Genomic DNA, 27,698 nt, shown 5'->3' on the forward strand with positions numbered 1-27,698 from the left:
TTCACCTGAACGTTGCTATATCATGTATTCTTTGGGCTCCGTAAATATCAATGTAAAAAATAACGAATTAATAACATCGGCAACATACATATTATTCATGTCACATGACACCAGTTGAAAAAAACAACGTTTATTGTAAAATAATACCAGCAAAGCACATCAAAGTTTTAAAAGGGCTACTTATTCTATACATGTAAAGATTCTTCGGATAAACCTCGCCCATGCCAGAGCCTGCACTTTGTTATGTAACTCTTATTTAACATGTAGTCATGTTCGGCCGGGCATTGTAAGGGTTGATGCATCCGAGGTATTTTGTCTTTGCCCATGCCTTTTAACTGGTTAGTACCATACGTTAGATGGTATGTAGTGTTTCAAGGGATGGCACAGTATATTTAATTTACACTGTCGAATCACTTTAGCATACTACACCACATGTGGAACATATCTTGGATTGATTATTGCTATTTACAAGCAAAAACATTTGTCTTTCAAAGAAAAGTGTTAATTTGAGCCAGTGAACAAGCAGCCAAATCAAAAAAACTCATTCATATTGTATCGGGTTGCATTCAGAACCAAATGCCTAATTTAGGCTTATTTTTACTTCATGCTATGCAATATCCCCTGCAAATAGACAGAAAAAAATGTATCTGAAAGAAGAAACCGAAAGGAGCCTACTTAACTTTATCATATACATATGAACAAACATTTGTAGTCAAAGGTGTTTTTTTTATATGTAGACATTTCAATGTTTAAAGTATTTAAAATACAGACAATCCAGTTTGCACATTGCATGTTATTAAAATATTGCAAAAGCAACCCTTACAAAAAGAAAAAAAGTCTGTACTGCATGAGTCACTTTGTTGTGGTATAAATAGAATAATGAAATGTGTCCATTTTGTACCAACGATATAGCTGGTGGTTTCCCTTCAAGACCTCATTTTGGATCCTCGATGGTTCCCTTGCTGAGGTCTGTCATTTTAGGGTACTTCACTTTCTTCTGATCAAGTTCATTCTGTGCCCAAAGCAGCAGTTTTAGGAGTTTAGCCAGCTTAGGTGTTGATTCTCTGTTCTCATAGTCAAGAACTGACTGATTTACTTCACTCCATACCTAAGAAGGAAATTACATTTGAACGTATGGACACAAAATATGAACATTTGACTGTTGAATGAATCCAAACAAGCAGCACTGTGGCTGTAACAGGAGCTTTTGTTTCACCTTCTGTCTCTGCATCATGTTCAGCAGGTCTCCAAAGGGGGAGTCCTCTGGGTTGTCAAACGCCAGCAGGGCTAGCGTCCTCTCCATCTCGGTCAGGCACTCTCGACTCTCCTCACCCTGCTCTGCCAGCTGAGACTGGGCGAATTCAAGGGCAGCCTCCGTCTCCCTCGAACGAATCAACTCGATCAAGTGCTGTTGCTGCAGATGCATAATAAATGATAACGACAAAATATAAAACCAAGTTATATATGACATTGAGATACATGTAAACGGAAGACAATACACATTTCCCAGCTGGGATTCTGGTCTATTAAGATAAGCCAACATGTTTTACAAAAGGAAATAAGATACACATTTACCTGTAGGTGAAAGTAAAGGTAACGGTTGGTATCAAGCAGTTCTGGATGCAAGCTGTTGATGAGTGCAATAGCTTCCTGTATCTGTCCCTTCAAGAGCATCTCTCTTATTTTAATTCTTTCATCTAGTGAATCAAGGTCTACGCTAGGTTCTATTCCAGACTCCATACGAAACTTTTCGGCTGCCTCCTTGAAGCCCTCTGTTGAATTAAAACCACAGTTAGAAAGTTGTTACTTGACACAAAAACACATTAATAAACATCATTTTGAATCTGACTTTGAAATCATTTTTTGGAAATAAATGCAGCTTTCCACAATACCTGTCACCAGATAGTTCATGATGAGTCTGTTCATGTCCGCTCTCTGAATGTGGACATTGTTGAGTTTTTCCATCCACTCTTCCCTCGATATGTCTTCTGGTTTTTCAGTATAACTCATGATTTATCCTTTGGATGGGGAGGTTGTTGGTGTGTTGGTTAGAACATGAAATTCAACAAGCACAATGACTTCACAAGTTTGACTCACAAGAAGACAATTTGAATGGTAAACGGGTTTCAGTAACGGCCAAACCTTGCTCCCCCTTTTTTCTGTAGCAATAACGTATTCAGCATATTGATTCTCATGTTTCAAGGAACAACTCAATAACGCTTGCGAGTGATCAGTTACGTGTATTACAATGTCATATGCATGGATTTGATGTGTTATTTACGTCAAGTTCAAGTCTTACGCCATCGTATCTATTGTGTGTATGGTGTATTTGTGTGTGTACATAACTCTGAGGAACGCCCCCAAACGCACCATAATAAAGAGCTCCTCAAGAGCCGCGGTTATGTTCGCATGGTTGAATTGATTTGAAATGGTTGACTTTAAGCATCGTACACGAATGGGGGCAGCATAACTCATGTCGTTGACCACATAGCTTTGCTTCGGAAATACTTGGACAAGTTAAAAATGTAATTTCCCACACCGGACATTGGGTACATCATCAGAAAGTCACCGGAAATTCGACGCCAAAGATAGGGCCTTGGATGAAAACACAACATTGAAGCCTAAGCTTCGTCCACACACCAGTCCTAACTAAGAACATGCTACTCGCTGTCTAGCCATCTGTTTAACTCTACGTGATAGAACGATACGTTATTAAATAATGCTTCACTAATATTGTTCCACCGAGTTGAAAACACTCTTAACACTATTGTTATTTTAAATCCATTACCTGGAATTATGCCACTACTCCACAGCAGTAGCTAGCTCCTAGCAGGGTAATCGCGCGGAGACCTCGCGTTATGTTCGAAGGACAAAATGAGATTTCGTTTCGCTCTCCTGGATTGGTTACAAATACAATGACGTTGAACCTAGGTCGCGGTGACGTTGCAAGATGTTAGACCAATCAACGAATAAAGAAAATACTAAAACACTAAACGCAAGGTGTCACTCCCATGGATGTATTATAATAGTTACTATGAGTATTCTAAAGGCCACTACTGATTCAACTATGTCCGAACTTTTGTAGAGTTGCACTTAATTGCAACTTAACCCTTGTTGTATTTGTGTGTTATACACAGATATATATATATATATTACGTGACAATATCTCAATTGTTTTTACAAAAATCTCCAAATCATCAAGGCTTTTTAATGACGGGTTAAAAAATGCCTTGGGGCGATAACTGCAATCTTGGCCTATTCATTTTCATTGAAATAAGAACAAGAGCAACATTTTTCCCACTTGCTCTGGCTTGATTGGTCGTTTCCACGACAACACCGTTGTTTACATTACGTCCTTGACGTTACGTTAAAGATGTGCCCTAATGTCGCGGTAAGATAATTGTCGTTATAAAGAAAGGACTACGCGGACCAATGCAGTACAGCTGAGCTAGTTAATAAAGTAAGTTAATTTAGTATCACACGAAAGAGCTTCTCCCAATTTCCCCGTCTTTTAATGATCGCAGATTATGTTTTGCTGCATCTGATCTGTTCTTTAGGAGTTTAACCCGCCAATAGAAAACATGAGCAAGTGTCCAGCGCTTCCGCCAATACCAGACCCACAGAAGTTGGGATTTACTGGGCCACCACAGTCACCAGCAGAAGAAGCAAAGATGGCAGTAAGAAAAAAGATATTGAGACACAGGAGGAGTAAGGTCCAACAAGAGCAACTTCATCAAATAATGTAAGCATGTCATTCCACAGTAAACCCTAGCAACCATATTTAACACACCAGCAGCCACCCAGGAAAGCCACTCCCAGAAGACCTTAGCAACTGTCCAGAACACAACATTTGTATCATAATGTTCAATGAAAGACAATCAGACAGTTGATGCCATGTGAGGCTTCAGTGATGTCTGATGGACACTGTGCTCTTTGGGTTCACACACACACACACACACACACACACACACACACACACACACACACACACACACACACACACACACACACACACACCACAATTTCTTCTGAAATTGTACTTTTTAAATTTGTTCATTGTGTGATGCCACAAATCATGATGAGGTTGGGTCTTATTGTAATCTCTGTTCTAATACAGGGTTTCTAGGGCCGCTGAAGTCTATAGAAAAAGCACAGAAAGGCCAGAGCCCGCTGAGAACCCAGAGCCTGAATTTCCACCTAGTGTGAGTAATCAGTTGGCCAATAAATATTCTTTAAACCCCTTAATGTTTGCTGCAAAAAGTTATTGTTTCAAATATATTTACATTTGACCCTATTTAAATTACAGATGTGCAGTGAGAGACGGAAGCAGAGGGTAATAATTGTGAACATTCACTCCTTTACATATTATTTATAATTTCAACACAGGGGCCTATTCATGTCCAATTCTGCTGTCCCGTTTTCACTGTACCTGTACCTGCAGAATAATTTCATGTTCCTGAGAAAGTGTGTGGAGAGCAGAGAGGTGGTGCCCATACAGCAGGAGTGTCTGGACTCCATGCTGTCTCGCATCGCCCCTCACCTCCAGCAGGGCCCGGGACAAGAGAGGCTGGTACAGGAGCTCTGTGAGGAGGTCAGGGAGAACTTCCACAAAGCAATGGTCAAGCACACAGGTTGATCTTTTCTTTTGTTGAATGTTACATTTTCGCTTTTTAACTGAAAGTAGCCTTCACAGATTAGATTGCAAAGTTGACACATGCTCACCATCGCCGCCGTGTGCTGCATGCTTTCACTCCAGTGAACACCTTCCTTCGCCAGCCAGAGCCGGACGGAGCGGTGTCAGACGAAAGGAGTGATTCCTCCCCAAAGTGAGCGCGCTCAGTGAATCCACTCGTTCACAGCATCACGGCCCCCTTTGCATTATTGTGAAACAATATGCTGCTGTTGTAACACGTTTCTATGATTTTTGGTTTAGGGTACTCCATTTGTCCACGCCATGGCACGAGAGCTTCATCAGAAGTTGCGAAACGATGAAAGAAAATCTACACGTTCTTCATCCAGTGATGCGGCGCGTCTTGGATATCGGCTACGTAACGTTTTCTCCACTGCTCCTGGCCGACCTTTCGCGCTGCAAGTGAGAGTTATTTCCTGAATGACTGCAGTATTCAAATCTATCCAAGAGTGCAAGAGTACATTTTAGGCAGTTTGGTTTACTTCCACTAAGGCGCTGTCCGTGGTGCACTGTCGCTGTCGTTGTTGTCCCAGGGCGTCGGGGCCGGTCGACTGTGAAAGCCTCAGGAACCAAGTGATGGTGGAGTGTGACCAGACAGAGGAGCGCATCATGAATACCTGGTTCCCAAAAGTCATCCACCTGGTGAACAACAAGGAGATGATGCAGGGCGTTAGAGCCAAGAAGCTGCCACACTTCTCAAACAGCTTGTATACCCTCATCTCAAATCAGGTGAGATCTTCCCCGATAGGGAACAGGGACATAGAAGTAACACAAATAGGCCCAGTCATTTCATCCTTCTGATCAATGCTAAATGTACACAGCTTTATTACAGAAAGAACATGATGGTTATTTTGTGGATGTTTGTTGATATACTAATTATATTAATGTAGTAAAATGCAATGAATGCATGCAATATGAATATACTCTTAGCACTTGTTTATCTGCACATTTTCTTATCTTATGCAAACACATGTTTTTCCTTCTTGATTCACAGTTGAAATCCTTACTGGAGAGAAGTGTTGAAGCGTTTGTCAACTTGTTTGATCTGAGTAATACAAGCAAGCTGCCACTATTCCATATGGACCTGACCTTTGATGACGAGAAGATCGACTTGTATCCTAGCTTTCGAGATCTGGAAGATGCTGTTCTGGAAATTCTCAATGCCATCACAAATACTATGCAGGTCAGATGATGGAAGCAGATGTAAAGACCTCTGTGTTGTTGTTTTTGTCCTGCACCCATTGACGGTGTCCCGCAATGTCTATCCACAGAAAGTACAGACGATCCATTTAGGGCAACAAAAAGCCGATCACTCGTTTGTTGACGCAAAACTGTCCGATCACGTGCTCACCAGGGCTCATGCTGCTGTGAAGAATGCCGTGTGCGTGCACTTAGAGGAGCCCGACAAACACTTCCAGAACTACGGTGACTTATTTTTCAATGTGTATATTATTCTTCATTGTGGGATGTATGTTTTCTATATGTGCAGCTTGCTTTTAACCTCTTGCCTGCAGTTACCAACTATGATTGGCTGGTGAACGGAGCCGCGCAGGCCAAAGTGGACAAGTACTTGGAAGAGCAACACACCTTCAATGAGTACACAGAGGTAAAGTCAAGATTGGTCGCTCAACATTTGTGGTCTCTTCGATGACAAATCCTCTCTGCGTGTACGCTTGACTTGGTGCGTTTCTTTCAGCTTGTCGAGGAGTTTATTGCGCTCTCCAGGGAGATAAGCAGCCTGCCAGAAAAGGCCCACTTCGCCATGATTCATCTGGACTGTGTGGATCTGAAACAGGGGCTCGCCAAGAAGGCTAAATCCTTTGCTGAAATCATTGTGGCGAGGCTGGTCACAGACCACCGTGAGCAAAACCTTAAGTAAGTCAAACCTTGCTGTGTTATCATGGACTACGGACAACATAAGTTGCTCCTTTCCATTGCGTGTTGTTTTACATTGACTTCTTAAAGGATCTGCCAGGAGTTTGAGACCATCAGAGAGAAAGCTCTCCACGTCCCGGAGAATACAGAAGACATAGCCGAGATGATCTCCTACGTCACTGATGTCAAGACGAATGGCGTTGCAGTGTTACAGGAAAAGATAAAGGTATGGTGTGAGTGTAGCTCAAGACATTCAAATCAATCCACATTGAAACACACTAATCATTCAGTCAGCGTGTTTTTTGTGTGTAATCTTTATTGATGACATGTACTTGTCTGACATTGGGTCTGGACAGGAAGCCTACCGTAGGCTGGGTTATCTCTTGGACATGCACGTCTTTGAGCCAGAGTATCTGGAGTTGAACTCCACCGTCTTCCTGTGGCCACAGAACATCCTTCCTGTCTTTGAACTCAACGATGAGGTCTCATCTCTAATCTATGTCTGGCACACAGACTCAATTTATTTTTCGTCATTTTTTCTATTTTGATGATGATGATGGTGATGATGATTGTGGGTGCTCCCGTCTCACCCCCCTATCCAGGTGATAGAGGAGGCTAAGGGCAAGGGCAAGGAGGATCTGCTGCTCAGGCGGGAGAAGCTTATGGTGGAGCTGGAGAAGGTGGGACGCAGGATGGAGGCGTTTGCAGAATGCTCAGAGCTGGACATGGCCCAGCAGGTATAATAACCCTTTTCATCACCATTATAAGCTGAAGAAGGGCGCACGGCCTGAAACGTCCGTTGTTGGCGATTAAAAGTTTTGAATGCAGCTGAGAGTGCTGTCCGTGCTTTCATGAAATAATATTACGACGTGTGGGATTCAGCACCCAGTTAAGTTATATAAAGAAGTCTAGTTAGTGTGAGAGCGGTACTTCATATATTAATAATAACCCTTTTAACAGCTGTTCAAATCATTAAAGTGGTTGTATTTATTTATATTTTATTAATTGCAGCACCACATGTACTATGATATCACACTTGTCTTTTGTCTTTGTTTTGACAGTACTTGTCAGACGTGAGAACGGTCCAGAAAATACTCCACTCTGCGGAGGAAGCCATTGAGTTTATTAATAAAGAGGAGTCCCTCTACAAATGGGAGCTGACCTGTTACCCTGAACTCGAAGCTATCAAGGAGGACGTTGAACCGTACCAGGCGCTGTTTGGACTGGTGCAGAAGTGGCAGCGCTCTGAGAAGAGGTGTTGATCCAGTTCTTATTGTATTCAAAATGTTCTACTACTTCTATCGACTTTGTTTTAAGGCACGCTGCAGGACTTTGGGATTTGTCCATGATTTTTCTTTTTCATTATTAATTAATAATTTTAATTATTGATGCTTTAAGTGGAAGTTCCACTCAGCGGTCGGTGATGCGTCATTGTGTCCAGGTGGATGGATGGCTCCTTCCTGGACCTCAACGGAGAGGGCATGGAAACGGAGGTGGACGAGTTGTTCAGGGAGAGCTACAAGATGCTCAAGTCCTTCCAGCAGAAACAGAAGAAGGCTGATCAGGAACAGGAGAAAAGGGCCGACAGTGGCAAGCCAAAGCAGAGGCAGGAGGATCAGAGCAAGCAGGAGAATCCCATTCTCCTCATGTGCTCTCGGGTATTGGATCAAATAAAGGAGTTCAAGGTAACTCATGTCCCTGTTTGCCTCTTGGTCGTGCTTGTTCATAGCAATATTCATCGTCTGTGGGGGTCTTTTCAACAGGAGCATATCCCTATGGTGACCATCCTGTGTAACCCCGGGGTCAGAGAACGCCACTGGCAACAGATGTCTGAGATCGTGGAGTATGACCTCACTCCAGACTCTGGCACAACACTGCGCAAAGTTCTCAAGCAAAACCTGGCTCCTTTCCTGGAACAGTTTGAGGCCATCAGCGCTTCTGCTAGCAAAGTAAGAGAACCGGGCTGTGACTATATTTACATATCAAAACACTTTCTCTAAACAAAATAGTAATATTGAAGTAATTTACTACTAGATTACTTTTTTGTTTAAATAAAAGTATGATAGAGAACAAAAATGTAGCTATATAGTTATAGTTATTATATAATTATTACTCAAATAATAATACAGGCGGCCACTGTTAACTGTTAAACTTCTCTGTGTGCGTGTGTGTGTTTGTGTGTGTGTCTGTGTGTGTGTGTGTGTGTGTGTGTGTGTCCACGCGTGTGTGTGTGTGTGTGTGTGTGTGTGTCCACGTGTGTGTGTGTCTATGCAGGAGTTTTCCCTGGAGAAGGCGATGCAAGCCATGGTGGAGATTTGGGATTCAATCTCCTTCCACCACTACCCCTACAGGGAGAGCGGCGTGTCCATCCTCACGTCTGTGGACGAGATTCAGACCATGATGGACGACCAGATCATCAAGACTCAGACCATGAGGGGCTCGCCCTTCATCAAGCCCTTTGAGGACAGGATTAAGGTCGGCAAGAGGTCTATGTTCCCAACAACGAGCTGATGACCAATGAAGTTGTCATGGTTTGATTGAATTCGACGGGGCTCATGTTGATGATGACGTGTCCTCCAGCTGTGGGAGGAGCGCCTGGTCCGGATCCAGGAGACCATCGACGAGTGGCTGAAGGTGCAGGCCCAGTGGCTCTACCTGGAGCCCATCTTCTCCTCTGAGGACATCATGCAGCAGATGCCCGAGGAAGGGAGGCTCTTCCAAGCTGTGGACAAAAACTGGAAGGAGGTCATGAAGCACTGCGTCAAAGACCCCAGGGTAGGTGGCCGGGGAAATCTGATCACAAAAAGGCTGCTCTGGTAAAATAACTCTATTTTTATCTATCAAAATAATGTGAATGTGGATGTTTTGTTCTTGTAGATTCTACCAGCTACCTCTCTGCCTGGGCTGCTTGAGCGACTGCATGATTCCAACGTTCTTTTGGATACCATCATGAAGGGACTCAACGCGTACTTGGAGAAGAAGCGTCTATTCTTTCCACGGTACCTACTTCATCCTTTTTTTTCATGGTTCTTCGTGTTTGTTGTTCTTCTTCTTTGCACAAATTGCCTTTGAGGAACACCTCACCACCTCTGTGTTCTTCCCTTCTAGTTTCTTCTTCTTGTCCAACGATGAAATGCTGGAGATCCTCTCGGAGACCAAGGACCCGCTGCGTGTGCAACCCCATTTGAAGAAGTGCTTCGAAGGCATCTCTAAACTGGACTTCCTTCCAAATCTGGATATCCAGGCAAGTTAGGTGCACACACACAGTCAAACAGACACACGCACAAAAACATACACACACTCCCACTCCGGCACACACGCACACACTCACACTCACACTCACACTCACACTCACACACACACACTCACACTCACACTCACACACACACACGGGTTCTGAAGTGTTCCTCATGTCCTCCCAGGCCATGTACAGTAGTGAAGGCGAGCGTGTTGAGCTCATCCAGCTCATCTCCACCTCGGAGGCCCGGGGAGCTGTGGAGAAGTGGCTGGTGCAGGTGGAGGATATGATGCTGCGCAGCGTCAGAGACGTGGTGGCCCGCTCCAGGGTGGTAAGATCATCATCCACAATGCATATGTAATATTAAGCAACGGACCACGAAAAGCTCCCTAGAAACAACTAGGGGGCGTTGTTTCATTAACAGTTACTATAGATAATATTATAGTAGATAATATTGATCATATTTATAATATGCATAATGATATAAATATAGTTTATAGCATATAAAATACTAAAAATAAATTAAATTAAGTATATTAGAGTATTATTTCACGTACAGTATTTCACACTTATTTTAACTAATTTAAACTAAATTAAAGTCACGTGAGATGGTAAAAATGTGCGTGTGCGTGTGTGTGTGTGTGTGTGTGTGTGTGTGTGTGTGTACGTGTGTGTGTGTGTGTGTGTGTGTGTGTTGCAGGCCTATGCAGAAACCCCCCGCCAACAGTGGGTGAAGGAGTGGCCAGGACAGGTGGTCCTCTGCACCTCCCAGATCTACTGGACCCTGGAGGTGCATGAAGCCATCAGAGAAGGAGCAGATGTAGGTTTTAGTAATAAGAATAACACTGATGATGATAATAATAAAATAATATAAATAATACTATAAATATTAACAAACTGGAACTGTTCATGAAAAAGATTAGACAGCCAAAATGTGTGTGTGTTTGTGTGTGTGTGTGTGTGCGTGTGCGCGTGTGTGTGTGTGTGTGCGTGTGTGTGTGTGTGTGCGTGTGCGTATCTCTGCAGGGTTTAAAGAACTATTATAAGCAGCTGCAGACCCAGCTGGAGGGAGTGGTGGAGCTCGTAAGAGGCAAGCTGCCCAAGCAGACCCGGACCACGCTGGGAGCACTGGTCACCATCGACGTCCACGCCAGGGATGTGGTCATGGAGTTGATCGAGAAAGGTACATTACAGTGCAAAAGTCAAAACATGTACAGAAAAACTCTCTCGTTTTAGTGAAAAGAAAACATTGAAAGCAAATAGTCTGCCTCATAGTTAATTTAAATGGATGTATCTTTTCAGGAGTGTCACATGAAACCGACTTCCAGTGGCTGGCTCAGCTGCGCTACTACTGGACCAATGAGAACGTGCGAGTTCGCATCATCAACTGCGACGTCAAGTATGCGTACGAGTACCTGGGGAATTCCCCCAGACTGGTCATTACCCCGTTGACCGACCGATGCTATCGTACCCTGGTAAGCCGTCCATTAACCCGGAAGTCGTTCTGCTTCACTGTGTTGTGTGACGGTGTGTGTAAAAACGTGGAGCCGTTAGATTCACCCTGTGGTCTGCATCCTCAGATCGGGGCTTTTTTCCTGAGTTTGGGCGGAGCTCCCGAGGGTCCAGCCGGCACAGGGAAAACCGAGACCACCAAGGATCTGGCCAAGGCGTTGGCCGTGCAGTGTGTGGTTTTCAACTGTTCTGATGGACTGGATTACCTGGCCATGGGGAAGGTGAAGCCCATTGTGCTCCACTTCCTACCCGTTTGACAACGTTACCGAACTCCCTTCAGAAATGTCTAAACAAAGTGTCATCAAATCCAACAAGAAGAAATGTATACACCAATGTCTTTCCATGAATGTTGAAATATCCAATGCCCTTTGACAGTTCTTCAAAGGTCTGGCGTCCTCGGGTGCGTGGGCCTGCTTCGACGAGTTCAACCGCATCGAGCTGGAGGTGCTGTCGGTGGTGGCCCAGCAGGTGCTCTGCATCCAGAGGGCCGTGGAGCTCAAGCTGGAGTACTTTGACTTTGAAGGCACCACTCTCAAATTGAACCCCAACTGCTTCGTGTCCATCACAATGAATCCCGGCTACGCTGGCCGCTCAGAACTTCCGGATAACCTTAAGGTTTGTCTTTTACACTTTTGTTCAATTTCTGGATGTGCACTTGTACTAGTAGCTTTGTTTTTCAAACGTTTTTTTACTTCACAGGTGTTGTTCCGAACGGTGGCCATGATGGTCCCGAACTACGCCCTCATAGCGGAGATCTCTCTGTACTCCTATGGCTTCCTGAACGCCAAGCCTCTCTCGGTGAAGATCGTGATGACCTACAGGCTCTGCTCAGAGCAGCTCTCCTCCCAGTTCCACTACGATTACGGCATGAGGGCCGTCAAAGCCGTGCTGGTGGCCGCGGGAAACCTCAAGCTGAAGTTCCCTAACGAGAACGAGGACATACTGGTCAGCACGCTGAAATATATCACCCGTTCATCATCAATCAGCCCATCAGCTCCATCCTTCATTCAGCTATTTATAAATTCATACATCTATACACTCATCATCCATCTGTGGATTCATCTATCTATCTATCCATTGTGGTGGGAATTTTGAGCCAAGTCAATCACAACTGTCTAAACTGGGTAGAATAAAGAGTCATACCGAACTTATAACAATTATGGTCATATATTTGGGCAATAACGATACAGTGACATGCAACCAAAAAATAACAAACTAACAATAATCCATAAAACAATGATCTGAGGCCTATCATACAATCATCTAGAGGTCTAGATGAGAGTCCTCCCTGCGTCTCTCCAGATGGGAAATCATCCTGCGTCCCTCCAAGAGGCACGCAGGCTGAAGACCCCTGCACCTGGATGGGACATCAGCCTGTCGCTCCAATAGCTCCGCAGGCTGAAGACCGCTGGATGGGAAATCAACCTGTGTCCCTCCAAGAGGTCCACAGGCCGTAGTCTGACGCATTGACTAACGCGACAACGTCTTATACAGTTTCTGGCAGGAATCTGAGGGCATCTGTGCCCCCCAATAAACTATAGTATTGGTTAACCAGATGGTAAACTGTCAATGAACCTCCTCAGGATGTCTTAAAGGACTAAACCATTTGGCCACGCTATCAGTTGTAACACTGGTCCCTTCTTCCCCGGGGGGGGGGGGGGGGTCAGGAAAACAGCCCCCAACACATTCCCCGAAGGTGTCACGAAAACAGACACATTTAGAGACACAGGATGTGAAAACTGATTTTTCCCATCACACCATCCATTAATCCATCCAATCTTTCTTGAAATGTGGATACATGTATTTCAGTGTCGAAAGTGAATCTCATTCATGGTTTGTTTATTGCTTTGCAACGTGACCAGCTCCTGAGATCCATCAAGGACGTGAACGAGCCCAAGTTCCTGTCACACGACATCCCACTGTTCAATGGCATCACCAGCGATCTCTTCCCCGGCATCTCACTTCCTGTCGCAGACTATCAGGTTTGGTTGTCTTCACAAACCACATTGCACACATCATGTCATGTCAAATTCTTCTGCTCTCTTCATCTCCGGTGATGTTCTGTCACGGTCGTTTTGCAGCTGTTTCTTGAGGCCGCGAGAGAGTGTTGTAAGAATCACAACGTACAGCCCACGCAATTATTCTTGGAGAAGATCATCCAGTCGTACGAGATGATGATCGTCAGGCACGGGTGAGATAACAAAGCATTATCACACGTTTCAATAACTTTACACAGTGGAGTACAAAAGATGGGTTTGTGTTAATGTACCAATCTGTGTTCTTGTGTCCCAGCTTCATGCTGGTGGGGGAGCCGTTTGCCGGGAAGACCAAAGTCCTCCACGTGCTGGCGGACACTCTGACCCTGATGAACGAGAAGGGCCTGAACGAGGAGGAGAAGGTCACCTATCGCACGGTCAACCCCAAGTCCATCACCATGGGGCAGCTCTTTGGAGAGTTTGACCCCGTCTCCCATGAGGTCGGCACACACACCTTCCACGCTAACATGTTAACACACAGCGCATGTGTGCTAGGTGGATCACCTTTGTATTGGAGCTCCAAATGTGAACTGAATTTCTAACTTCTTTCCCGTCCTGTCTGTCCTGGTGGATGCGGTCTCTGGTGTAGTGGTCGGATGGGATTGTGGCCAACACCTTCCGTGAGTTTGCTTCCTCCGACACCCCGGATCGTAAATGGGTCGTGTTCGACGGACCTATCGACACACTTTGGATCGAAAGCATGAATACCGTGCTGGATGACAACAAAAAGGTAGGGGCGATCAAATCTGAATAGTAGCAGGAAAGTGGTGCTGAGGGTGCTTGTTGTCTCACAGCCCAAAGGTTCTGGGTTCAAACCACAATGTCTGCAGTCTACCTGTAGGCATCTCTGAGGAAGATGCCTGCTCCTTAATGACATGTACCGCATCAACAGAAATTCACTTCTGAAGAAAGCATCTGATAAACGATGAAACAGCATTGTAGTAGCAGTTGAACATGTGTTTAAGAGGTAACGGTTCGATGCATGTTCAATATAGTAATATATTCAAGTTTTCTCAATCCCTAGCTGTGCCTGATGAGTGGTGAGATCATCCAGATGTCGAACCAGATGAGCCTGATCTTTGAAGCCATGGACCTGTCGCAGGCTTCAGTAAGTCCACTGCTGGAGGGAAAGGTTATTCGTTTAATATGTGTATTAACATACCACGGATTGAATGCATTTTATGTGTATGTATATATATAAATGTGTGTGTATATATCTTTTAACTTCTTTTTTATATCGTTTTTGTTTTTTTAATGTATGTCCTATGTCCATGTGTGTCTGTCTAAAAGTCCATGAAATAAAATGCATATTTTAAATGTATTATTAATAAAAGTGTATTTTCCTGTCTTAAAAGTCAGGAACACAAAACATACTGTTTGCATAGTACCCTAGCCATTGACCGTGTCTCCCGGGTTATTGCTGTGCTCCTCAGCCTGCCACAGTGAGCCGCTGTGGTATGATTTACATGGAGCCTTCTCAGCTGGGCTGGGAGCCTCTGGTCACCTCCTGGATGAACACGCTGCCCGAGGCCCTGAGGGGCCCCGACCACAGCGCTCTGATCCAGGAGCTCTTCCTCTGGCTGGTGCCTCCCATGCTCAGGGTGCTGCGGAAACACTGCAGGGTGAGTGACCGCAAATTAAATCACCCCACAGGGATCCCCAACTCAAGGATAAAGGTACATATTATTGGTTGTAATTAGTGATCAGCCTTATTGGAGTGGTGTGCTTCTCAGTATTAGTGTATGGTTTGTTAATGGCTATTTGTGTTGAAAATGTATGGAAAAATACTCAGCGTCCTCAAAAAAACTGGTCAGTACTAGTACTAGTCAGTAGAGGTAGGTACTGTTCCGCTCTCTCCAGTGTTAATCTGCATTCCATTGGCCGAAGCATCTCTGCCTGTGTCTGATTGGACAAAAAACATCCATAGACCAACATCCACATACATGTGGACTTTGAGTTTTTTTTTTTTTCTCTCCATGCTTGCTCGGCTAAGACATGCTTTTCTTCTGGTGAATGATTTGTCTGTTTGCAGGAAGTCGTTTCCACCAACGACAGCAACACGGTGGTGTCTCTGTGCCGCCTGTTTGAGGTCCTGCTTGCTGAGCCTGTGGGGGAGGACCCTGGCAGCAACAACATACGTACATGGATAATGGTACCAGAATGATGCACGGCACTGGAAAACCCTATGTTCTGTAATGCACAGAAGCATTGGCCTTCTTAGCGTACATACATTCACATTGTTTTCAGTTGAAAAGGAGAATAACCATAAATATATACCCTACCATTCAAAAGTTTGGGGTCACCCCGACATTTTCATGTTTTCCATGAAAACTCACACTTTTATTCAACAGTTTTCAGCTGTGCTAACATAATTGCACAAGGGTTTTCTAATCATAAATTACCCTTTTAACATGATTAGCTAAAAAATGTACCAATCAAACATTGGAGTGATGGTTGCTGGAAACGGGGCACTGTATACCTGTGATATTCCATTAAAAATCAGCAGTTTCCAGCTAGAATAGTCATTTACCACATCAACAATGTCTAGACTATATTGCTGATTAATTTAATGTTATCTCCATTGAAAAAAACTGCTTTTCGTTCAAAAATAACGACATTTCTAAGTGACCCAAACCTTTTGAACAGTAGTGCATGTATTGATTGATTTATGCATTGATGGGTTTGGTTTATTTATTAAAAATATAATATTTAAGGCCTTTGTTTAATTAAGGTACACTGCGTTATCTAAAGGTGGCTCCCGTGTCGATCTGTGTGCTTGTGGCTGCAGGCGGCGTTCGCCTTCTCCCTGGTGTGGTCCGTGGGGGGCTGCTGCGATGCAGAGAGCAGGGAGAGGTTTGATGGCTTCTTCAGGGAGACCATTTCTGGGAAGATGGACACGCACCCCATCCCCGCCGCTGTAGGGCGATGGGAGTGTCCACTGGAAGAGAAGGGCCTGGTGTACGACTACTCTTACGAGGTCAGTGTGTTTGTCATAGTCGTAGGACTCTAGGACACTCTATAAGAGCTGCCGTTAGAACAAACCTCCCAGACCTTTACAGTGAGTTCTTGTGCAGTTTAAAGGAAGAGGCCAGTGGGTCCACTGGAACGATTCCATCAAGAACCTCAGCCTCGGGGACAAGAAGACCAAAGTGCAGGACATCATCGTTCCCACCTTGGACACTGTGCGCTACACCTACCTCATGGATCTCTGCATCAATAATGCTGTGTAAATATTGTCTTTTTTTCCCATGATTTTCCTGAAAATTAATATTATGGGGGGGGGGGGGGTGGAAATACAAATGAGGAGAACAAATATATAACCTTAGAATTTTATCTAAACTTAAAATTGATTGTCCTCTATGAGGAGAATAAATTTTCCGCACCTTACAGCCATTTTAGATTTTATAGCATAGCATTTATTTTTCCCTTGTTTTCATGTAAAACCTTTTTTTCCCCACTCAATTTCTCCTCAGGCCTCTATTGTTTGTCGGCCCCACCGGCACCGGGAAGTCTGTTTATGTGAAGGAGAAACTGATGAACAACTTGGACAAGGACCGCTTTCTGCCTTTCTTCATCAATTTCTCCGCCCGCACCAGCGCCAACCAGAGTCAGGTCAGCGACAAAATGCAACATAAAAGAACGAGGTTACTTTGAGGTCCATTTATTTCTGCAGCGCTTGGAAGTCCTCAAATGTTAAAAATTCAATAGATAGATAAAGATGGATACTTTATTCATCCCTGCAGGGAAGGTAGGGTGTAACAGCGGCAAATACAAAAAGGGATAGACAATAACGTCAAATATTACATCCGCATGGAAATCTGTATCACCAATAGAAACAATATGAAATGTCATAGACAATAGACTATCTATCAACAAGAGTAATACAAACATCGATATAATAACATGTACTGTACATTTATGCTGGTACATTGCCAACCATAAAGTTACAGCTAGTAACTTTCAAATCTGTTTTTTTTTCCCTAGAATATAATCATGTCTAGACTGGATAAAAGAAGGAAGGGGGTGTTTGGGCCGCCTATGGGGAAAAAGTGTGTCGTCTTCGTGGATGACATGAACATGCCTGCGCTGGAGCAGTTTGGAGCCCAGCCCCCCGTGGAGCTCCTCCGGCAGTACTTTGACCATGGGAACTGGTAGGGACTGTTCACTGCTGCGTTCAGATCATGTAGAAAGGTCCAGTTTAACCAGCATTATGGGGGCCTGTTCACAGCAGCTGTCAACTATTTTTAGTATTGTATTTTTTCCGCAATTCGCTCAACAGACCTTTTAAAATGACAAAATCCAAGGCGAGTTTGAGTTGTCGTTGTGCTCTGTAATTTGAAAACACATCATGTTAAACAAGTGTCATGCCTAAAGTTGAGGTGGATTTAACAGTGCAGGTTAATGCAGTTCTGAAGCTACGGTAGGAATATTTGGAGTAACAAGGCAGATTGAGCTCGATTTTGAAGTATCCAACCGAAAAAATCCCATCCCTCTCTTCAGGCCTCCTTCCAAAGCCACTCCCCCAAAACACACGACTAGCCCACTAGTTCATCCAATCATTTCATTCCGGCCGAATGAAATGATTGGAGGGGCCTATTAAAGGCCTGCGACAGCCACAGATACATGATTTTTTCTTTCTTTGTCAGAGCATTTAATTGCTGTTAGGAAGTAAAGCTAGGGGCGGCATTAGCTCAGGAGGTAGAGCGGGTTGGCTGGTAACCGCAAGGTTGCTGGTTCGATCCCCGGGTCCTCTTAGCTGAGTGTCGTGGTGTCCCTGAGCGTGACGCCTCACCCTAATTGCTCCTGCCGAGCTGGCTGTCGCCCTGCATCGTTGACTCCGCCGTCGGTGTGTGAATGTGTGCATGAATGTCAGTCAACACTGTAAAGCGCTTTGGATAAAAGCGCTATATAAATGAGGACCATTTACCAAGTAAAGGAAAAAAAAAAAAAATCGAACATATATTGCCTAGAGCTAGCTTTAAGCATGTGACTAGAAATACAAACCTGATGCAAAACAGCAGCTTGTGCAGACTTGTGATTGTTGTTTGTCAGGTACGACCTGAAGGACACCTCCAAGATCACGCTGGTGGACCTGCAGATCATCTCGGCCATGGGGCCTCCCGGGGGCGGGAGGAACGCGGTGACGCCCCGCTTCCTGCGCCACTTCAACATCTGCAGCATCAACGCCTTCAGCGACGACACCATGGTGCGCATCTTCTCCAACGTGGTCGCCTTCTATCTGAAGAACAACGACTTCACCCCTGAGTACTGCGCCGTCGGCAACCAGATAGTGGCCGCCACGCTGGAGGTATGTCCTTCCAATACATATACCAGACCTTGCTTGAGATGTTTTAATTGTGTGTGAACATTTTTTGATTTGAACAAAGAGTTTTGGAAATTTTGCCACAGTACCATGACATGTTTTTTTAAGACCTTAAAAGATGGCGTTTTCAAATATATATATATATATATATATATAATAATATAATATATATAATTTAATTTACATATTATCCTGGTATCTTGAGTATAGTATTTAAATTTCCCTGACAGTTCTTTATGAAACTTCTAGAATAGACAGATTACATTTCAAACTTCGTAACAAGTCAACAGACGACTGGACAGTGTCCAGTTGTCCACAACTTCTGCACTGTTCATACAGTATGTACACGCTTGTCCCAGATTTTCATACAGAGTATTCTTTGCTCCCTCTCCCCCCCCCCCCCCTCCCCTCAAGGTGTACAAGAAAGCCATGAAGAACCTGCTGCCCACGCCGGCCAAGTCCCACTACACCTTCAACCTGCGGGACTTCTCCCGCGTGGTCCAGGGCTGCCTGCTGCTGAAGAAGGAGTCGCTGGAGAACAAGGGCACCATGACGCGCCTGTTCGTCCACGAGGTCCTGCGCGTGTACTACGACCGCCTGGTGGACGCCGCCGACCGCACCTGGCTCTACCAGCTCATGAACGACATTGTCAAAGACCATTTCCGGGAGTCCTTCGAGCAGTTGTTCGACCACCTGAAGAAAGACAAACAGGTGGGTTGGATTTGGTGGGTGTTGTTGTTGTTGTTTTGCTTTTGTTGTCATGGATTCAGAAGTTCAGGGATTGACTTCAGTGTTGAGTCTGGACCCAGTGTTCTTTATCGAACCCGGCAGAGCTGGTCACAATAGTCGCACTGAAATTGAAAGTGAAAGTGGGACCGAGGCCTCAAAGTAGATTTACTGTAGCTTTTGCTGTTTACTATTTTCTATTTACCATTCATACAATATTTTCATCCCAAACGACTTACAGTGAATTCAGATACAGGTCATAAGGAAGTGGTAGAGGGTTAGACCTCTTGCCCTATGATGCCTAGGTAGTTAGGGTGCGGACACTGAGGATCAATCCCAGTACCTTCTGGCTGCCAGCCGCCCAGCCCCCCCAACCACTACACTATCCCGCACCAAACCAAGTTTTCATTTGGATGTTGCCGCCTCTCCCCCACCCTCAGCTGGTTGAGGAAGACATGCGCAGCCTGTTGTTCGGCGACTACATGAACCGTGACCTGGAGGAGGATGAGCGCCTGTACGCCGAGGTGCCCTCCATGGAAAGCTTCGGCCAGGTGGCAGAGCTCTGTCTGGAGGAATACAACCAGACCCACAAGAACCGCATGAACCTCGTCATCTTCCGGTAAATCATTTTGACACTACAGAATCAAGTTCAAGAGTACATCCTAAATTGTGTATTCTATGTTTAATATATTATTTTATGTAAATGACAAAAGATTTTTCTTTCTAGAATTCTAATAATCAAAGTGATACACAATATATGATACACAAAATGAAAGATGCAAAGCAAAATCTTTACTAATCTTTACTACTTTACTATAAATTCCAATGATTTCATTATGATTAAATGATCTCAATGATAAAATGCTCATGAGACCCACAACGCACCTGATGACCGTTCTTGTCTCTCTCCTCCTACTCTACAGCTATGTGCTGGAGCACCTGTCCCGTATCAGTCGTGTGCTGAAGCAGCCGGGAGGCAACGCTCTCCTGGTGGGCGTGGGAGGCAGCGGACGCCAGTCCATCACCCGCCTGGCCACCTCCATGGCCGACATGACCATCTTCCAGCCAGAGATCTCCAAGAGCTACGGCATGAACGAGTGGAGGGATGACCTCAAGGTTGGCATGGTCTCACTTTGTTTGAGTGAAGAGTATCAGTAGACTATAAACAGAGATCTGCCTATGAATGCAGATCTGTAGGCAACGGGGGGCGAGATTCTGGGATCGGAGGGTTCTGGTTATCGCTTGTTGTCCGTTTGGAGTCCGAGAAGTATTGACCAATCAGATTTTAGCGGGCTTTGGTTGCATGCAGGTAAACAGTCTGTGTGGAGGGCAACAATCTCTGAAACCATCGGCTATCTCGTCTGACATGGTTTTATTTTGGCTTTGTTACACAAATATCCCAAACAAAGCAGTTGTAGCTGTTTTAAACAGTTCACAGAGTGTGAGTTGGCTACTTGTGAAACCCTCTCATCATAGACATTGTCTATAAACTCCAACTCCATTCTTGGTCTCAAGTTGCTAATGGGACAGTAATATCCGTTGTTTGTTGTCCATCTACACCACAGAAATATTGCCTGTTGTCCTCAGAGGTAAATCAACATCAGACTTCAATGTTTTCCGAGATTGGGGAGAATATACATTTTTTTATATAATTCAATTTTTTTAATATATATTTCTCATTAATGGTTTGACACCAAACCTTGGATGTATTTTGCCTTTTAACAATTGTGTTTTTCTTTCCACCACTTCAGCTGCTGCTTAAAAACACAGGAGTGAAGGGTCAGAAGACTGTGTTCCTGCTGACCGACGCTCAGATCAAGGAGGAAGCTTTCCTCGAGGACGTGGACAGCGTGCTGAACACAGGAGAAGTGCCCAACCTGTTTGCCGTGGACGAGAAGCAGGAGATCATGGAGGTATTAGAGCTAGCTACATCCTTCCAGAGTGGTACATGGTCATGATGCAGGATCTTGATGTGATCTCAGCCCCGTTCTCCTTCACCGCTCCACAGGCCGTCCGTCCCCTCGCCCAGGCTGGTAACAACGACCTGGAGTTCAGCCCCCTGGCTCTCTTTGCCTTCTTTGTGGGCCGCTGTAGGGAAAACCTGCACATTGTGGTGGCATTCAGTCCCATCGGGAACACCTTTAGAAATCGCCTGCGGCAATTTCCATCTCTCATCAACTGCTGCACTATTGACTGGTTTCAGGTACAGAAGTAAACACAATATGAAAAAAGTGATATTCCATATTTCAAATATAAAAATTGTATTAATTTAGTAAGAATAATTCTATATGTCAATAATGATTCTCGTGCCATATCAGCCGTGGCCAGAGGAGGCGCTGGAACGAGTGGCCAACTCCTTCTTGGAAACCCTGGAGATGAGCGAGCATGAGCGCAATCAAGTCATGCCCATCTGTAAAACCTTCCACACGTCCGCCATACAACTCTCCCATAAGTAGGTCCCTCTCTCCTTCACGTGCCGTACTTTCAATGTCAATATCGGCAGAATAAATACCCTTTCATGGTTTCACATTCTTTCCCTGAAGATTCATGTCAGAGTTAGGACGGCACAACTACGTGACGCCCACCTCCTACCTTGAGCTCATCGCTGCCTTCCGCCAGCTTCTGACCCAGAAACGAGATACCGTGATGAAGGCTAAGAAGAGGTACACCAATGGTCTGGATAAACTGGCCTTTGCCGAGTCTCAGGTGGGTGGCATGCGAAATGATTTAGAAAATCCCAAATCCATCTCTGTGTTTTGCTTATTGGGATTATTCTATGAAATTTTGCAGGTGGGGGAGATGCAGATGGAACTCATCGAGCTACAGCCCAAGCTGGAGCAGGCGAAGATCGACAACACCAAGATGATGAAGGTAAACACTCTGCACTCCATCGCTAACGTTAATACCAACCTCCGGTCTCAACTCTCTCCTGTGTCTTCCACCAGGTGATCGAGGTGGAGTCGGTGCAGGTAGAAGCCAAGAGTAAGCTTGTCCGCGTGGACGAAGAGGCAGCTACCATCAAGGCCAACGCGGCGCAGGCCCTGAAGGACGAGTGTGAGAGCGACCTGGCCGAGGCCATACCTGCCCTGGAGGCCGCTCTCTCCGCCCTGGACACACTTAAAGTAGGATTTCATTGTTTTAGCTTAACTCTGACATCTCACTGTTCCCAAATGTTTATCTCTTGCCAGTAAAGACAAGACCCCCCGTCTCAGTAACAATGCCTCTTTCACCCCAGCCGTCCGACGTGACGATTGTCAAGTCGATGAAGAACCCGCCGTCGGGGGTGAAGCTGGTCATGTCAGCGGTGTGCGTGATGAAGGATATTAAGCCAAACAAGATCGCCGACCCAGCTGGGACTGGCCAAAAGGTTAAAAAGTCTTTTCTTATAGCTAAATAAACATGGTCAACCCTGCCTTGATGTGCTTGTGGTGGCAAATGAACAAATATGGAATGGCACTTTCCAATCTGATCATTGCTGTTTGGCCTTTCAGATTCTGGACTATTGGGGACCAAGCAAGAAGTTATTGGGTGATATGAACTTCTTACGAGACCTAAGAGTGTATGACAAGGACAATATTCCAGTGAGTTGTAATGGAACTAAATCAAATAAAGTAAAATGTTTGGAGATTTGTTCAGTTTGATTCTATTTGACTTATGCGTCCCTTTCTGTTGCAGGTCGCTGTGATGCAGAAGATCCGCAGCGACTACATGACCAACCCAGACTTTGACCCCAGCATAGTGGCCAAGGCCTCCTCTGCAGCCGAGGGCCTCTGCAAGTGGATAAAGGCCATGGAGGTTTATGACCGGGTGGCCAAGGTAGCTCCCATTGTTCTCCATACACACCCCAGGGCCAAAGTCTTTCTTCCATCTCCTCTATCTCGTCAAGTTTTCCTCCTTCTACCTCCCCCTGTTGTTGTACGTAGGTGGTGGCTCCGAAGAAGGCCAACCTGAAGGAGGCCCAGCAGTCCCTGGCCACCACCATGGCACTGTTGGACCAGAAGAGAGGGGAGCTGAAGGAGGTGGAGGACCGCCTGGCCGCCCTGCAGAAGACCTTCGATGAGAAGACGGAGGAGAAGGCCCAGCTGGAGTTCCAGGTGGACCTGTGCGCCCGGAAGCTGGAGAGGGCGGAGAAGCTCATCGGAGGCCTGGGAGGAGAAAAGACCAGGTGGAGGAGATGATTAGACATGACAAGCTCACCCCACCCTTCACTTGTGTTACACATAAATATATGAAGTAAATATATGAGTAAATATATGATGTTGCTCTCAAGATGGTCCAAGGCAGCAGATGAGCTGCAGCACACCTATGACACCCTGACCGGGGATGTGTTGATTTCTGCCGGAGTCATCGCCTACCTGGGGGCCTTCACCTCCGGCTTCAGGCAGGACTGCGCCAAGATTTGGACCAAACTCTGCCAGGTAAAGCTGGCAACAGCTGTTGTTGGTTCTCAAGGACCCTGGAAACAGTCTTATAGTCGTCAGTCTAGTCGTATTGACGGTTCACTGCAATGTATTATTTTACAGTCGAAGAAGATTCCATCTTCAGATGAATTCTCTCTCAGCAAGACCCTGGGGGATCCCATTAAGATCAGGGCGTGGAACATTGCAGGGCTGCCCACCGACAGTTTCTCCATCGACAACGGGGTCATCGTAAGCAACTCCCGTAGATGGTGAGTCCCTTGAACTGGACTCTCTCAGACTACAACAGAAAAGACGACTGAGACTAATACAAATACCTTTGATGAATAGATGAATAGTATAACGGTAATTATATCTATTAAGTATAGATGTTTTGTCATAAAAAAATAAATAGATGCATGTCATATTATTCCACTTCACTCACTCAATCACTCGCGCACACACACACACACACCCACACCCACACACACACACACACAAACAACACTCAGAAGCTGCTAGTGGTAAGGTGAACTGAACTTCTAACCATGCTTTACCCCTGCAGTTGCCGTGCAACCTGCTACCGAGCTACCGCCACTATGGACTGCTCGTCATTAATACGGTATCATGCAATCCCTCCTGTGTGTGCAGGCCTCTCATGATTGACCCCCAGGGGCAGGCCAACAAGTGGGTGAAGAACTCTGAGAAGGAGAACAACCTGAGTGTCATCAAGCTGACGGACGGGGACTACATGAGAACACTGGAGAACTGCATCCAGTTTGGTACCCCGCTGCTGCTGGAGAACGTGAGGGAGGAACTGGACCCTTCGCTGGAGCCCCTGCTCCTGAAACAGACCTTCAAACAAGGTACGGAACGCCTCCAGTCGTGTCCAACATCATGCAGTCCATGATCCCGCGTCCTCACGGGAGTGCTAGTTTGTTTTGTTCTGTTCCAGGTGGTGTGGATTGCATCAGACTGGGAGAGAGTGTGATTGAGTATTCCCACGATTTCCGCTTCTACATCACCACCAAGCTGAGGAACCCCCACTACCTCCCAGAGCTGGCCACCAAGGTGTCCCTGCTCAACTTCATGATCACCCCCGAAGGCCTGGAAGACCAGCTGCTCGGGATCATGGTGGCCAAGGAGAGGTAGGACACGAAGTATCATTCAATAACACGCAAGTTTAAGCAAGCACTCCGATTGGTCAATTCCCATTCTCGAGAGTGTTTAAATGCCTGGTGAAAGAACGGACAAAAAGATCATGCCTAATTACAGAAAGTATCGCTACGCTAACTAGCCGAAACTACTTTCATGAGCCTAGTTTCCATAACAACGTTCAACTGACCAAGAGTCGGCTATCGTTACCAGGGTTGCCAACTCTCACGCATCTGGCGTGACACTCACGCTTTCAGCGTCAATCTCACACTCTCACGCACACGCAAGAGATATCACGCCAAATAGCCCATCTTTGAAAAAATAATAATAATAAACTTTTCTCCGTCCATTCACTGTTCACTGATCACTCACTACTAGACCACAGAATATACAGGAAAAATGCTTGTTAGATCTATCTATCTATCCATCTATTTGGACCTACTGCATTGACTGCAGTGCAGGCTGATCTACAACGTCCTTCGCGCACCTTTCTCTGTCGCCGCTCCGCGTGTGTTGCGCGTGAAACGTTTTGATTGAAAGACGTGTGTTTGGGAAGAAGAAAATAAAGTCTTGGTTAAGGTCTGAGACTGAGTAAATGACTCAAACTAGTGCTGTCATTTTTAAATAAAAATGTTACGTTTGTTTTATTACTGTTGTTTTTTTAACACAATTAATGCGGATACTCCGCTATTTGGTTTCATTTACTTACTCAACACTTAACCTAAAATTACAGCCAGGGTATCAAAATGAACAAGAACATCAAATTTGAACAAGAGAGAAAGATGGCAAAAAGATACCTCAAAGAGCTTTTCAGAGAACTTCTCTTAAATGGCATGATCCTTTCCAAAAACTCTTCCAGTCTGTCTCCCTCCCTCTTTCCATGTCTTCTGTCTCTCTGCCTCTCTGTGTGGACTGTGGACCTTGTTGAAATTCAACTAGAAATTGTTAGTTTGGTGTTACTTAGCCTATATTTTATTTATATTACAAGTGCCTTTCGAGCTAAGCATGGAAAGAACAAGTCAATATAGGCTCAGTTTACTGAATCTCTTGGCTTCTATAGGCTATACTTTAATTAGGATATAGTATTTTAATTCTGATTTAACATTAATTCCATGTTGTTACTTTTCAATATCAGTCATTAGGCTAAATAAAGCCACGTTTGGCAATGAGCGGGGTCCAAGTAACCTATTCTCGCAATATAGACCCTAAAGGTTTTCTCATGGTTTGACAGCCCTCCTCAAAACAAAATTACAAGGTGTCTTAATGTAGTCTAGGCTATCAACCAATAACCAAATTACTAAACTAATTAAAGGCCATGACACACTGTTACCTTCTGTTAAATTCCTTCTTTCTGGGTCAGACTGGGAATAAATTCTGAGGTCTTGGTTAAATACATATCTATGGCAGCAGGTATCAGTATACAGCTGTGTTCCCATGTCAATGCATGATTAAGTGCAAAAAATATCTAAACACATTTTGAATGTCCTACGTCAACAACAGCCAATGGCTTTTATATAAGCCTTCCTTCAATTTGTTTATACTAAATAAACAAATTGAAAGAAATTGGGTTATGGTTACCGAAAACGTTCGCCGCGCACGCTCTCTGCACGCCCACTGACATTTTGCAGAGTCTCACTCCAGCCAAAGTCCCAAAGTTAGCAACCCTGCGTTACTATAGGAACTATTTTCTGATGGAGATGAACTCGGGCAGAAAGCTTGAATTTGAGGGCAAATTAACCCACAATATGAAAATATTTTACAATATTGTTGATAATGAAGATGGTTTGTGTTATTGAATCACAATCTTACACTCAATGGCGTTCTTGAATGTCACTTGAAGCACAGGACTTCGGAACTCGGCACAAGCGCCTCGTTCCTACGGCTGTGCTTCGCGTACCAATAATGACAGTCAAGAACGCCATCTCGTGTAAGATTGCTTAATGGAATCACGGATGAACATCCAAGATTCTAGGATACGTTGTGGATTTAAAGCATGATAGTGTAGTGGTTAGGGTGTTGGATCTGGGTGCGTCTTTGAGCAAGGCATCCTTGTGCAAGGTACTAACCCCTACCTGCTCATTCATTCAAATCAAGTCGCTTTGACTAAGCAACGTCTGATGAACAGTGAATAGAGCATCATGGTCCCTCCACTCCCTCTGCTCCAGGCCAGAGCTGGAGGAGGAGAGGAACGCCCTGATCCTCCAGTCAGCCGCTAACAAGAAGCAGCTGAAAGAGATCGAGGACCAGATCCTGGAGACGCTGGAGTCGTCGGAAGGGAACATCCTGGAGGACGAGAGCGCCATCAAGGTCCTGGACTCGGCTAAGCTCATGTCCAACGAGATCTCCAAGAAACAACAGGTCCGAGAAAGAGAGAGGAAGGACACCTGATGTGTTATCATGGGTTTGTGTCTGAATCTTAAGTGATCCTAATTGTTTTCCCCTTTTTTTTTTACTGCCCAGATAGCTGAGAAGACTGAGATCAAGATTGCAGAGTCCAGAGAGGGATACAGGGCCATTGCCAAACACTCGTCTATTCTGTTCTTCAGCATCGCCGACCTGGCTAACATAGACCCCATGTACCAGTACTCTCTCTCCTGGTTTGTTAACCTTTACATCAACTCCATACAGGACAGGTGAGTGGCTCACAAGGCTTTGTGCCATATGTTCAATATGTTGATTGGGTGGTCAAAAAGTTAAATTAGCCAACTAACTAGGGTGTTTAATAAAGGTAGTCAAGGATCAAATC

At 44.9% G+C, this 27,698-nt stretch overlaps 2 protein-coding genes across 2 annotated transcripts in view; one reads left to right on the forward strand and one right to left on the reverse strand.

The window, feature by feature from the left end:
* Positions 1 to 109: 109 nt before the first annotated feature.
* Positions 110 to 2,856, reverse strand: LOC311359578 (glucose-induced degradation protein 8-B homolog). Its single transcript, XM_084479629.1, has 5 exons — positions 2,789 to 2,856; positions 1,893 to 2,018; positions 1,576 to 1,772; positions 1,217 to 1,414; positions 110 to 1,108 (listed from the first exon to the last, which is right to left on the reverse strand). Exons 2-5 carry the CDS (start codon positions 2,008 to 2,010, stop codon positions 935 to 937), a joined length of 687 nt encoding a protein of 228 aa, XP_084335755.1. The 5' UTR covers positions 2,011 to 2,018; positions 2,789 to 2,856; the 3' UTR covers positions 110 to 934.
* An 815-nt stretch (positions 2,857 to 3,671) lies between these two features.
* dnah12 (dynein, axonemal, heavy chain 12) overlaps positions 3,672 to 27,698 on the forward strand; it is a gene marked incomplete at both ends in the record, with an annotated part of 29,338 nt that continues 5,311 nt past the window's right edge. Inside the window, 58 exons of the mRNA XM_084479833.1 lie at positions 3,672 to 3,742; positions 4,118 to 4,202; positions 4,442 to 4,631; positions 4,757 to 4,826; positions 4,934 to 5,092; positions 5,224 to 5,419; positions 5,685 to 5,873; positions 5,962 to 6,115; positions 6,205 to 6,296; positions 6,387 to 6,565; positions 6,656 to 6,791; positions 6,922 to 7,047; positions 7,168 to 7,302; positions 7,627 to 7,820; positions 8,007 to 8,250; positions 8,329 to 8,514; positions 8,840 to 9,040; positions 9,146 to 9,340; positions 9,443 to 9,564; positions 9,674 to 9,809; positions 9,988 to 10,134; positions 10,504 to 10,623; positions 10,830 to 10,986; positions 11,106 to 11,278; positions 11,384 to 11,536; positions 11,691 to 11,930; positions 12,015 to 12,260; positions 13,178 to 13,297; positions 13,397 to 13,506; positions 13,608 to 13,791; positions 13,941 to 14,081; positions 14,376 to 14,459; positions 14,785 to 14,973; positions 15,384 to 15,503; positions 16,140 to 16,328; positions 16,426 to 16,577; positions 16,825 to 16,963; positions 17,336 to 17,502; positions 18,404 to 18,659; positions 19,089 to 19,385; positions 19,841 to 20,019; positions 20,324 to 20,516; positions 21,152 to 21,313; positions 21,409 to 21,603; positions 21,719 to 21,852; positions 21,944 to 22,106; positions 22,191 to 22,271; positions 22,346 to 22,522; positions 22,636 to 22,767; positions 22,892 to 22,981; positions 23,076 to 23,216; positions 23,324 to 23,565; positions 23,671 to 23,818; positions 23,924 to 24,069; positions 24,449 to 24,663; positions 24,753 to 24,945; positions 27,118 to 27,310; positions 27,413 to 27,585. Of these exons, the coding sequence (XP_084335959.1) occupies positions 3,672 to 3,742; positions 4,118 to 4,202; positions 4,442 to 4,631; positions 4,757 to 4,826; positions 4,934 to 5,092; positions 5,224 to 5,419; positions 5,685 to 5,873; positions 5,962 to 6,115; positions 6,205 to 6,296; positions 6,387 to 6,565; positions 6,656 to 6,791; positions 6,922 to 7,047; positions 7,168 to 7,302; positions 7,627 to 7,820; positions 8,007 to 8,250; positions 8,329 to 8,514; positions 8,840 to 9,040; positions 9,146 to 9,340; positions 9,443 to 9,564; positions 9,674 to 9,809; positions 9,988 to 10,134; positions 10,504 to 10,623; positions 10,830 to 10,986; positions 11,106 to 11,278; positions 11,384 to 11,536; positions 11,691 to 11,930; positions 12,015 to 12,260; positions 13,178 to 13,297; positions 13,397 to 13,506; positions 13,608 to 13,791; positions 13,941 to 14,081; positions 14,376 to 14,459; positions 14,785 to 14,973; positions 15,384 to 15,503; positions 16,140 to 16,328; positions 16,426 to 16,577; positions 16,825 to 16,963; positions 17,336 to 17,502; positions 18,404 to 18,659; positions 19,089 to 19,385; positions 19,841 to 20,019; positions 20,324 to 20,516; positions 21,152 to 21,313; positions 21,409 to 21,603; positions 21,719 to 21,852; positions 21,944 to 22,106; positions 22,191 to 22,271; positions 22,346 to 22,522; positions 22,636 to 22,767; positions 22,892 to 22,981; positions 23,076 to 23,216; positions 23,324 to 23,565; positions 23,671 to 23,818; positions 23,924 to 24,069; positions 24,449 to 24,663; positions 24,753 to 24,945; positions 27,118 to 27,310; positions 27,413 to 27,585 (9,401 nt within the window). The remainder of the gene's footprint in view (positions 3,743 to 4,117; positions 4,203 to 4,441; positions 4,632 to 4,756; positions 4,827 to 4,933; positions 5,093 to 5,223; positions 5,420 to 5,684; positions 5,874 to 5,961; positions 6,116 to 6,204; positions 6,297 to 6,386; positions 6,566 to 6,655; positions 6,792 to 6,921; positions 7,048 to 7,167; positions 7,303 to 7,626; positions 7,821 to 8,006; positions 8,251 to 8,328; positions 8,515 to 8,839; positions 9,041 to 9,145; positions 9,341 to 9,442; positions 9,565 to 9,673; positions 9,810 to 9,987; positions 10,135 to 10,503; positions 10,624 to 10,829; positions 10,987 to 11,105; positions 11,279 to 11,383; positions 11,537 to 11,690; positions 11,931 to 12,014; positions 12,261 to 13,177; positions 13,298 to 13,396; positions 13,507 to 13,607; positions 13,792 to 13,940; positions 14,082 to 14,375; positions 14,460 to 14,784; positions 14,974 to 15,383; positions 15,504 to 16,139; positions 16,329 to 16,425; positions 16,578 to 16,824; positions 16,964 to 17,335; positions 17,503 to 18,403; positions 18,660 to 19,088; positions 19,386 to 19,840; positions 20,020 to 20,323; positions 20,517 to 21,151; positions 21,314 to 21,408; positions 21,604 to 21,718; positions 21,853 to 21,943; positions 22,107 to 22,190; positions 22,272 to 22,345; positions 22,523 to 22,635; positions 22,768 to 22,891; positions 22,982 to 23,075; positions 23,217 to 23,323; positions 23,566 to 23,670; positions 23,819 to 23,923; positions 24,070 to 24,448; positions 24,664 to 24,752; positions 24,946 to 27,117; positions 27,311 to 27,412; positions 27,586 to 27,698) is intronic.

Source organism: Micromesistius poutassou (genome assembly GCF_964030765.1).
Source record: "Micromesistius poutassou genome assembly, chromosome: 15".
Lineage (NCBI taxonomy): Eukaryota > Metazoa > Chordata > Actinopteri > Gadiformes > Gadidae > Micromesistius > Micromesistius poutassou.

Bases quoted from the DNA above. Each gene is read 5' to 3' on its own strand.
- LOC311359578 (XM_084479629.1), bottom strand. From the start codon at position 2,010: ATGAGTTATACTGAAAAACCAGAAGACATATCGAGGGAAGAGTGGATG. The intron at 1,773-1,892 runs GTATTGTGGAAA...TTAATTCAACAG, and splicing joins CATGAACTATCTGGTGACAG to AGGGCTTCAAGGAGGCAGCC. The intron at 1,109-1,216 runs GTGAAACAAAAG...TTTCCTTCTTAG, and splicing joins ACATGATGCAGAGACAGAAG to GTATGGAGTGAAGTAAATCA.